The 11,811-nt window shown below is 41.1% G+C and overlaps 2 protein-coding genes across 2 annotated transcripts; one reads left to right on the top strand and one right to left on the bottom strand.

Annotated features, from left to right (window-relative positions):
* Nucleotides 1-5,618, bottom strand: med21 (mediator complex subunit 21). The gene is made up of 4 exons (XM_083794485.1): nucleotides 5,571-5,618; nucleotides 5,016-5,130; nucleotides 4,797-4,897; nucleotides 1-1,867 (listed from the first exon to the last, which is right to left on the bottom strand). The coding sequence occupies exons 1-4, from the start codon at nucleotides 5,610-5,612 to the stop codon at nucleotides 1,685-1,687; spliced, it is 441 nt and encodes a 146-aa protein (XP_083650611.1). The 5' UTR covers nucleotides 5,613-5,618; the 3' UTR covers nucleotides 1-1,684.
* Nucleotides 5,619-6,217: 599 nt separating this feature from the next.
* On the top strand, nucleotides 6,218-11,609 carry fgfr1op2 (FGFR1 oncogene partner 2). Its single transcript, XM_083757631.1, has 6 exons — nucleotides 6,218-6,459; nucleotides 7,899-8,038; nucleotides 8,929-9,046; nucleotides 9,517-9,659; nucleotides 9,896-10,009; nucleotides 10,408-11,609. Exons 1-6 carry the CDS (start codon nucleotides 6,438-6,440, stop codon nucleotides 10,543-10,545), a joined length of 675 nt encoding a protein of 224 aa, XP_083613757.1. The 5' UTR covers nucleotides 6,218-6,437; the 3' UTR covers nucleotides 10,546-11,609.
* The last annotated feature ends 202 nt before the right edge of the window (nucleotides 11,610-11,811 follow it).

Genomic DNA, 11,811 nt, shown 5'->3' on the forward strand with positions numbered 1-11,811 from the left:
TTTAAGAAGTTTGTGTAGCGCTACATTAAACTGTTGAGTAACTTTTTTAACCATATTGTTCACAATATGTACAAAGTAACGATACAGTACACTTTAAGTATAGGTTTTAATTTAGTTTTTTCTTTATCAACATAGGCTACAAAAAAAAGAAAACCAAGCCAGAAAAACTGAGAAAATGCATTTCACCTACTAACAACTATGGTCCGTCTTGCCAAAACAAATATAGCTCATATGGAATGGAACTCGAGTCCATTGTTGTCCAAAAGAGTATTAAAACATGTCCCAGTGCTTTGGTCTAATAATTGATCACTGTGGTGAAAACAGGGCATTGTCATTTTTCCTAGAAGAATTGTATAAGGCGACAGACAGCGAATGCTTTTTTTCCAACATAGAGTGAAAAAGACAATATTAGTGTTAATCGCAGTTGTGAATTATGTTGACACCAGTATGGCTCTGGGAACGTTTTGGACAACAATGGAGTTATATGACTTCCAGATTTGATCCAAGGCTTATCTAGAATCTCTAGACTAACAATGGTGTTCCAAGACATGTGCAATAAAAAGTACTGAACATGAAATGACCAAGAGGAATCAGTGCACCTCTCTAGGCCAGTGAAGCCCGAAAGGCACAATACATTAGACTTTCTGGCCTTGACAAATCCAAATTGGATGGCATTAAACAACGCTTAACTCACTTGGCTATGCACTTTATGCATGCGCATACCCTCCATTTGGTCTCTGAATGTTTGTATATCTCACACACCCTCCACCCCCACATACAGAAAGTATGAGATATTTGTACATCGTTAATTTTCTAGCAAGACAGAACATAGTTGCATGCATTTTCCACTTGTTTTATATACATGTTGACAGGAGAGACCTAAACTATGCCTATACGTGTCCTGCCTAACAGACCTAACAGCCATATGCTTTACAAACATATTATGCATCAGCATGAACTTCCAAAAAGCGTCTGAACAAGACGCTGAACAGAACTTGAAAAGGTAGACAAAACTAGACATGGCACTGATCCTGTCTCACGTAATAAGTCTTGCATATCGTACACAGATGAAAGGGAATACCGCTTACGTCTGCTATATCTGGATGCCATTTTTTTATATCTTATTTATTTTACAATACTTTTCTTTCAGCAAGTCTTTAGGGCACATTTACTTTGAACCAACACAAATTTCAGAGAAACATCACCAGGCGCCAGAAAAAACATGTCATGTATCCTGGTGGAAAGCTGTGAAAAATGTCATGCCCGTCTCCATTCCAAGCATGAGTAAAAACGCAACCTTGACATACATGGAGTTGGCACAGAGTTGAATAGCAGTAATTTGCCCAGTGTGACACAACGGTCAGATTCTTTGTCACTCAATATCACTGTCCATAATGGAATGAGAAACAAAAAACTAAAATCCCCATGACATTCCAAACTGATAGAACCATCAGAGAAACTCAAGACCACAGGATCCAGTCCAGTCAATCACCAGGCTAAATTCTAGCATTTCTCACTCGACACATTGTGGGTGCGTTTGTTTGTGAGTTTCATTTGCCTTCACATATTGAGGCTAGTGGTGGGTGGGTGAGGTTAAAATAGTAATGTTCAGATATCAAAAGGCCTCTTGTCCACCACCCATGTGTATGTGTGTGTGTATACTGTATATATGTGGGTGGTGGTGTCAGGATTCTGGCAGTGAGGGCTGCTGGCTGGGCGCTCCATTTCGTGTACGGAGCTGTGACTGGGCTATGTCCGCCAGGGCACTCTGGATCTTCTCCAGTAGCATGTCCCCACGGTAAACCACCTCCTCCAGGCGAGCCGCTGCGTCGTGGTTCTCCTCCTCCAGCTGTCGTAGACTAGCTGCCTGATGACAGATGAGAAGAAAGCTTTTTTTAACACTTTTCCATTTTCTTGGTTTTACGTCATAACTGCAGGAAACCTCTTTCCATTGCTCTTGACTTTAGCGTGTGTTGTCATAAAATGGTTTTTAAAAGAGTGTGGAGAGAGAGACCAAATTGGAGACTGCAGGAACGTTCAAACACAATATGAAAATCACACTTGTGTGAAGTGAGGGGCGCTCGTATCATCCTACATCACATTCCGTGCTCAGTCAATTAATTGTTCGCTATAGAGTGTCGCAGTCCCGTCCCCTACAAGGACCCAGGAAATAATTCCCCTTTCGTTTCCCCATAGACATTTCAAAAAGTATTTATTTAAAGACCTTTTAAGCCTTGTACAAAGCCAACTCGAGTTGTGACAAATAATGACAACAAACAATTTTTTGGGCCGAACAAATGATTAGAAAGAAGGAAATTGTTCGAAATGAACAGGGAATTCACTTCTGGGTCTCTCTGTGTCATGAAAGGGGGCAGGACTGCAAGGCTCTATGGGGAACACGTATTGCTCAGCCAATCAAATCATCGCTATAGGGTACAGACATTGCTTAGCCAATCAAATCATCGCTATGGGGTAGGGGTACACACAAACACACATAGCTGGGCATAGGAGGGGCTAACACTAGCACCCCTCAAAAATGTGGTTGAGGACGTAGAATTTCAAAGACATGATTGAAGAATGATGAAGGCTATATGGATGGTCATTTCTGACAGACAGGATTCAAGCCTATTCCATAGGAATACACAAGGGTCCTGACTAAGGTGGTGTCCAATCACTTTGGGTATAGCACCAATTAAAAAGTAGGACAATTCTATTACATTTAATGCTCTCAATACACACATTAATGTGAATCCTGATATCACTACGATTGTAGATGCAGTGGGACAGTTGGTTAATCTTCAGATTGACAACATTGGAACTGTCCCTAAAAATTGTGCGTGTGACTGTCGACTCCCAGTTCAACCAGAGGGCTGTTACATTTGGAATATCCCCTCAAACTACGTTACAGACAGTATGTACTATTCATACCCAAGAAGACCCTGTGCCAAGATCCACGCTCGTTTTAGAAAGCATCGGTTAAGAAAAGTCTGACTCAGATTACAGCAAAACATTATTCTAGATATCTGCCAGCCATTTCTTCATAATATCGTCTAGCCCAGAGATATCACTTCAGGTCACAGCTTAAGCTGGAATAGGTCAAATACGACTTCATACGGGACGGACCAGTTGTGCGTGGTTTTTCTCAATTGTTTTTTTTTTGTTTTGCTTCTGCCTGGTTAGCCTCCTGTCTTCTTGTCAGTGCCACCGTTCCCAAGCCATACAGCACAGCATGGTCTTGATACCGTCTTATACACGCTTGGCTTTCATTCTCGCTGGCCAGGTGGGGAACCCTGTGTACTCTCTGCTGCCCCATCTGGCGGAGTCAGGTTACTGGTACCCTCCCCTTCTATCAGAAATCACTCCATCCATTCCACCATGCCTGCACTCCATTCTTCACCATCTCTCTTCCGTGTTCAGTGTTCACCATTACTTTAACAGATGGCCACAAGTGTTTTAAACTCCTTAATGGATAAAGGAAACAACGCCTCCTCCAAATTGAGCGGCTTCCTATAATGGCTGAAACTGAGCAGTACCTCGCTAACTGCTTGGCTCTCCTTTTGGAAAGGCCGGCCATTTGTAAGCCCCTCACAACCAACTTATGCACATGCCCTAGGCTGCCAAAGATAAAAACTAAAAGTTTACATCTGTATTCTGTAGCCTAGCTGTGAGATGGTCTGCACTAGCTGCTGATACTTCAGCACTTTGGTTAGTCAAGGCTTCTTCCAGGCTATAGTCAAAGGTACAGCAGACCTCAAGAATGAACACCTCTCTATGGTTTTCATTTACAACAATGACATCAGGGGTGTTAGCTGAAATGTTAGAGAACACAGAATCATCACAGGTTAAACATCCTCAGCTTCACAGTAGAATGCTTATAAAGCATGATGGAGGACCTGAAAATGGAAGAGATGTCTTTCGATATCAAATCCACTATTCTGTCATGCATACTTATGTAAAGGCCCCTGTAAACATGGCAACCATTTAAGATGTGAGACATGGTTTCAGGCTTCAGCTATTTGGTCATGGCCGTGATGGATACAGTGAGGAGCATGATTGCCTGGAAACCAGATAGAGATTAAGTTTAGAAGGTAGAACCTGTAATCTCGCTTTCAAAGTAAAAACAACTCATTGATGCACTCATCAATGGCAACATTTTTGAACACGGTGTGAGAGACAGAATGGTCCGCAGCATTTTATCCTTGTAATCTCAACTCAGTCCAATGTTGTCGCTGTCTCACACACGCACACGCACAAAGAATCTGTCAGTGTCAACCTGTCCATTAGAAACAGCTCTGAGCTGATTATTGTTGACCACCTCGAGAACCCATCTCGAGAACCCACTCTTACTGCACACTGTCCTCATACATACCCTGCACTACTGACACACTTCTCTGCCAATCCTGACTTACTACTGCTAACTATAGTAACATTTTGTGGGTGGTTCAGCCTTGTTTCTCCAGGTTTGAGATATGTGAAAAGCCACTTGGCTCCCCCTGCTGGATCAACAGTAGAAATAAGAGAGAACTTACTTGCCACTCTGGGCAAGACCTATGCTGTAGAGTGCATTGCTGGAATTTGGCAGAAGTAGCGGGATTGATTAAAATCAAGGAAATTACATTGACACTTTACAAATCTGTTTATATTCTCAGTGTATGAAACAAGTGTTGCGATTGGTCGAAAACTATCGTATCAGGGGGAAATACATTTGACGGGCCCAACACGTTCGGCCAAGCCCTCTCTGCCTGAGGTTGTGACCAGGCTTTTCTCTTCGCAGATGAGTAAGGCTGGGACCTTACCTGCAGTTGTGCAGTGGACTCCTCACTGGGTAAAGAATCAATAAGGACATCGACATCCTTCGCTGTTCGGGCAATCAGCGCCGCAAATAGCTGGGCGTATTCTGGGTGAAGAAAAGTGCCATGGTTAAATGTAATAACTGTGGCATTCATAGAGCCATATTTCTCTAGTAATTAATTAACAAACGTAACATACACAGACAAAACAAGCAAGCTTTATACCTTCTGTGGGATTTGATGGCTGGTCCTTGTTGATGGCCGTCTGGATGTTGTTAAATGATGCAGGAGGCGCACATTGTTGCAGGACCCCGATTGCATTGCAAAACTGATCTGCCAGCTACACGCGCACACACACACACACACACACACACACACACACACACACACGGTTAATATTTGTGACAAACATGAGTTTTGTTTTTGTCTTCTTTTCTTTGGGGATATCCGTATTTTTTATCTTGTTGCCATTTTTCATCTTCTATGAAAAACAGGAAATCATATATAGGCTACAGTTAAAAAAGTAAAAGGGGAACATATACATATACAGTATGGTATATCAAACAAAAATACGCAAATTAACATATTACGCTAGCCACGCTAGTTAGTAAGGCTAGCAGCAATCGCTCGCTCTTTAGTTTAGTCTTTACTGGCCGCATTTGTTTACTTTACCACGTTTAAATTATATAACCAGAAACACCACTGTTACGGGATTCCGTGGTCGCGAGGTTATTGTTTTATAAACACTATAATACAGGGAAATGTTACATTTTGCCATACCGAATTGACTGCATCTTGAAGTTGCGTTAGCCTGTCCGCCATGTTTGTTTTTTGTAGCGCTCTCGTCCACCAACCGTCTCGTTCTCGGCTCGCGAGATTGTATGGTCACTGTAAGTACAGTACAATGCATAGGGTGTCTTTTTCCTTACTTGAAAACAACAATTCGAATTTGAAAATTTAAAATTAGACTCATAATACATTTATTTTAATCTACGTTAGACATAGTGGAAACAGGAGGAGGGGTAAAGTAACTACGTACATTTACTTAAATACTACTATAGGCCTACACATTTTTGTATTTTACTTAGGTCGTTCCAATACAATTACTTTAACTTCTACTCCACTACATTTATTTGAAAACTTGAGATACTAGTTACTTTGTAGATTTTTATTATTATTAAAAAAAACATACATTATCCATTTCAGCCCTATACATGTCAGCCATTTGAAAATAGCCTAATATAACTTGAAATTAAATGGGACATGGGATACCGTATGCGAGATTTTTTTCTCCAAATTAAGCATACCGTATGGGCCGGGTTTACTCAGAATAACGATTTCATTTTAGGTTTAAAAATAAAACATGATATTTTCTTGGCACTGCATGCCTACTGGGTAATGAATTGAGGCAAAAACCACAACAGAGTTAGAGGAGATCAGCTGAGCTTTTAGTTCAACCACAACAACCGTTAGAAAGAAGGTTTCTTCTTCTGGATCAGTCAGAAAAGCAAACCAACAACATCTGCATTTGCATAGTTTCTGACCGATTTTGACCTAATTTGGCGAAATGCTTTTTACAACATTAGCTCCAGGTTATTGATAAACCACCACCACCACCAGACGACACAGGAAGTAGCAGCACCTGTGATGTGCACTTTAAACTCTCCAGGTACAAAATAAAATAATGGGACCATGTAAAAATAGTTAGTTCTTGGTACTTTACTAGCACGTTTTGTTTTTTAATGCATGCCGAAATGTCTGAATTGTTTTTGTAAGATTGCACTTCTGCTGCTAGTGTGGCTAACTAGCTAGCTTGTAGCAACTAAGCAAGATTCCTATTTAGGCTAATGCTAGCACAGTGGGGTTTCAACCCTTGTCATATCAAGGTCCATTGTTTATTCTGCATTTGAGCCACGGACCACCATTTGATGACATTTAGCCACTCCGACCCAAAACGTAGAAAATGTTGTTGTCGTTGGATCAGATTTTGTCCACATTTCCATGCTGTATTGATGTTGTATGGTACCATAGGAGAGTTAACAGGCAACACGTTGATCAAAATAACAATTATTCTACATTCTCTAATTTTGTAGACTTCTTGTAAATTAACTAATGCAGATTTTCAACAATAGTTATACTCTTGAGAGTGTAAGGGTCCATTTGGTTTCATTCATGTTATGGGTCCATTTAGCCCCTCTCGGGACCCTACATAAAGCTTTTCTGAAATTTTGATGAGTTTTATGTTGGGTCCCTGGTCAGAACTATATTTTCGTATGGAAATTCCAGAACGCGGAAGTAATCATTCTCTCTAAAATAGAAGCTGCGCCATGTGACGGCATTTTTTTGCCTTTGTTATTCTGAATTCGGTAACTTTAAGTACCTATACATCCCGCTGCGAATATCTCCTGTGGCGCAGAAGCCGTTAAGTATTTTTAATCTTTGTTTGACCGATTTGGTCGCTTTATTTCTTCTTGTTTGTTTACCGTTTATTGTACCGCCTCCCGGTGTGCGGTTGGCTTGTGCGGCTATGTCCCTGCCTCTGATCTGCTGTGTCATAGCTATAGCGCCACTAGCTAGCCAGATAGGCGGTACAATGAGGTGTCAATAAACAAGGAAGGAAGAGAAGAATCCAAGCTTCCAAATCGGGCAAACATATATTAAAAATACTTAACGGCTTCCGCGCCACAGGAGATATTCGCAGCGGGATGTATGGGTACTTATACTTTACATATTCAGAAAGCCTCACACTGAAATATGTCGTCACCGAGCGCGGAGAGGCGCTAAACATGTTGTTTATGTTTAAGAATGGCTGTGTACCAGGTGGCATGGTAGTAGTGTAACAGGACCCAATGCTATCTGGGTCGTCAAAATGTCAGAAACTTCGGTAGCATTTGGGTTCTGCTTGGAGGGCTAGGGTCCATTTAGTTTAATTTTACACTCTAAAGTCTAAAGAGTTAATATCTATAAGGGTCCATAGTACCGTCCATTTGGTTACCAACTCCATCATTTAGCTGGGGACCACTGGACTGAATAGCTCAAGCCAGTGCAGGGAAATAATAATAATAATAATAAAATTTCTTCTGGTTCTTTGTTTCCATTGTTTCTCAGGCATGGCATGCTGCACCTTAGACAAGGTTTTGGCAGACGCCAAGTCATTGGTGGAAAGGCTTCGGAACCATGACAATGCCGCGGAGATGTTAATCGAACAGACGGCATCGCTCAACAAGAGAGTTGAGGCCATGAAACAGGTAGTTCCCCAATAGATATAAGTACATTTGTTTCTAGTACCGATATATAGTTAGAGAGAGAATGTTTCTAATCTGTAGTCAACATAAATTATTCCTTTGGGACATGCTGGTGGTTCAGCCAGGTTCCAAATGTATTATAAATAAAGGCACTCATCGTTAAAAAAACTAAACGATATTAAAAATATCATACGTTAGTTCAAGTCGTGCATAATGCTGGTATCCAGTATTGCAGGCGATTTATACGTGGTTGCGTAATGTGTATCGTGGGCCCTTATGTCACAGAAAAAGATTCTTTAGCTAATTAAACTATTCTTGAATTACTTCCTCGGCTACTATGAAAACTACTAAAAGCAAGATTTGAGAAAAGACTAAGACAATCACGTGCATCAATCAAGTGCATTCACAAATGTGATGTGCCATTGTGTATGAGAAGCCCCATATTATTATCATACAGGCATTAAAAAAATAGTGTGTTATGGGATGCATGAAGCTGGGGCCGGGAGGGCAAAGTTGTATCTATCAAGCGATGGAGATTGTACTGTCTTGTCTGCCAAGAATCTACTACTCTTATCGACTACTTTCACCCCTGCTCTGTTGGTATTGGCTTTGAAGCTTTCCCTTGAACAAAGCAGGTGCTGTTAGTCAGGTAGAATTCATGGCATGCTCTGGTGGTTCAGCTAGTTATTGCACATGCACACACCTATTCAGTCTCACACTGAATGTATGTGTGTGTGTGTGTGTGTGTGGTGTCACTCCAGTGCAGGGGGGGAAAGTCTTCTATTTTTTTTACACAGTCAAAACCATGACTTCATGGTCGTTTATGGTCTTCATTGTGCTGTCCATTAAAACTAGATCCATTTATATATATTTTTTAAATTGACTGTTGACAGTACCAGGAGGAGATCGATTCCCTAAATCAGGTTGCACGGCATCGTCCACGATCCAGTCTTGTACTGGGAATCCAACAAGAGAACCGTCAGATCCGTGAGCTACAGCAGGAAAACAGAGGTACAGTATGCAGTACTGATCCAAAAATGTACTACCATTTCAGTGGTCTTGTGGTCAGAGTATCTGCCCTGACATTGGGAGGTCGGGGTCATACCAAAGCCTATAAAAATGCCTCCCTGCTTGGCACTCAGCATCAAGGGTTGGATTGGGGGTAAGTCCCTGCGACATACTAACGTCATGCCCAGGGGGTGCACTTGTATATCAAGCTACCTCACACTAAGAAAACAGGAGATAGGCTCCTGCTCTATTGGCCACATGACTCAGCAAGGCTTATACTTGTACTTTTATAATTTCTCAATTTCTCACAAAGGACCCCGGTCCTAAATCAAATTCCCACGTTCTGTCACACTGTGTCAACAGTGTGACAGAACGTAACCTTAACTCTACACTCTCTTCCTTTAAATGGACTTGTGGCACATTTATTTGTTAAACCATCGATCAGACGTGCGTTTGTTTTCTGATTTTTGCAGAGCTGCGGACGTCTCTGGAGGAGCACCAGTCGGCCCTGGAGCTCATCATGACTAAATACAGGGAGCAGGTTTTCAGACTCCTCGTGGCCAGCAAGAGAGATGACCCCGCCATCGTGACCCAGCTGAAAGAGCAGCACACCACGGTACACTTGCTAATTGCCGTCAACCTAGACAATGACATTGAAGATGAATCACTCTTGCAAATTGTTATTACTTAGTACTTAGCCTTTGGAGTTTGGAAGTTTAACATGAATGAATGTCTGCTGCACTCTTTTCACAGTAGGCTGTCGAGGGAAAATGTTAGCATTTGTCATGAATAGCGACAATAATGTTAAAGTATTTAGACATAAAAATTGTTCCTACTTTGGATTTGTTGCAGGAAATGCAAGCGCACATAGATAAGATCAATGAGATGGCCACGGTAATGAGGAAGGCCATTGAAGTGGATGAAGACCGGTTATGTGAAGATGAGGAGAGGATCAAGCAGCTAGAGGTAAAACTAGTGTGTGTGTGTGTGTGTGTGTGTGTGTGTGTGTGTGTGTGTGTGTGTGTGTGTGTGTGTGTGTGTGTGTGTGTGTGTGTGTGTGTGTGTGTGTGTGTGTGTGTGTGTGTGTGTGTGTGTGCAGACAGACACAAACAGTGTCTAGGTGTACTTCTTGCAGTGTTTCCCTACTCTTTTACGTTTTCTTTTTTGCTGTCTTTTGCAGTTATTTGCCTCTTGGGCCTATTTGCGGCCGCCTACTAAAAATCATACTGCTGTGGCTGGTCATGATTGTGTGGTGGCACGCCACACACTAATGCTTTTTGGGGGTTAACACTGACTTGGTATGTGAGATTATTGTAACTTTAACTCTACACTCTCTTCCTTTTAAATTGACTTGTTTTTGGCAGCTGGAGAACGCTGGTCTCAGGGAACTGCTGGGTATTAGCAGAGAGGCTTTCCTCGTGCTCAAGAGAGAAGACCTATCTGAGAGCACGTCACTCTCTGCGCTACTGACGAGCGCCGACATCAGCTTACGGAAGAGCTGAGGCCCGTAAAACCTGAAAGGACTGCACCACACTTGTAGTTAGGGGAAAGTTGGCCGAATTGTGGACCAATGTGGAAAATAAATGCTTTTACCCATAGCATTCTTCACTAAATGTGTTCGTAAAAGGTGTCTACTACTATCACCTCTGAATGTGTTCCAATTTAGGCATTTAGCAGACGCTCTTAATCCAGAGCGATTTACATTAAGCAAGAACAAAAAGCATGGCAATACATCACATACATAAAACGTAGTTATCATGAAACATGCGTAAGCTAAGAACGTAACAGTGGAATATCTATAGAATTAAACTATGCATATAAACTATCACGTTTCGACACCTTTTATGAACATTATTTTGTGAAGAAAGCTATTGGTAAGCATTTATTTTCCAGATTGGTCAAAAATTCGGCTAACCTTCCCTAACTATTACTAGCCCAGCCACTACAGTACTTTCTCCATAGACTCTTATAGGACAATGATCCCACAAGGTACATTTCCAGCATGATTCCATGTCTATAATATGTAAATCACACACGGACAGTAAACGGCCACTTCCACCACCACCCCACAGCACCGTCGCTTCTTGTTTTTGTTGATCAGTTGCGGGTACTTTTTGTTACGTTTGATTGATTTGTGATTTCCCAGCATGCATTGTGCTGAATGAAGAGCCTGTGGTGCCTACGAGGTTTGCAAGATTGAATGCAGAAAAATGGGAGTGCTTGGAACTGTTGTAATACAATTGCTAACGGAAATAAGCTTGTTTTAGGTGGTGATTTATGTTTGAGCCTATTTTATTTAGCAAGTGATGCATTTAAAAAAAAGCATATCCTATATTTCTGACTATTAAAGGCCCCTTAAGATGCTCTCATTTTTAAAAATATTTTTTATATGAAAGATATTGCAATCTGCATATAAGATATTGTTTGTGTAGATTTGTGTAAAACAGTATTCTGAATGATTTTTTTATTTCCATGTCCAAGCCACATGAACAATTTAAACAAATAAAATATTGAAATAATGTAACAAGAGCCAAAATAAATATCATGTATGTTGTGACATATACATTATTCCTATCAACAATTAATTGTAAATATACCTTGTGTTCAAAAAGTTTGTCCTATTTCATTTGCCATGTTGTGGTATGTATTATGTATGTAGGCTATGTGTACAAAAACGTACAGTCGCTTACGTGCCTTGAACTTGACATGACAGTAGCTCTGGTCAGAGCTAGCCCTGAAACATGACTGTCATGTACCATGGCTAGATC

Source organism: Protomyctophum parallelum (assembly GCF_964188405.1).
Source record: "Protomyctophum parallelum genome assembly, chromosome: 22".
In the NCBI taxonomy this organism is placed as follows: domain Eukaryota; kingdom Metazoa; phylum Chordata; class Actinopteri; order Myctophiformes; family Myctophidae; genus Protomyctophum; species Protomyctophum parallelum.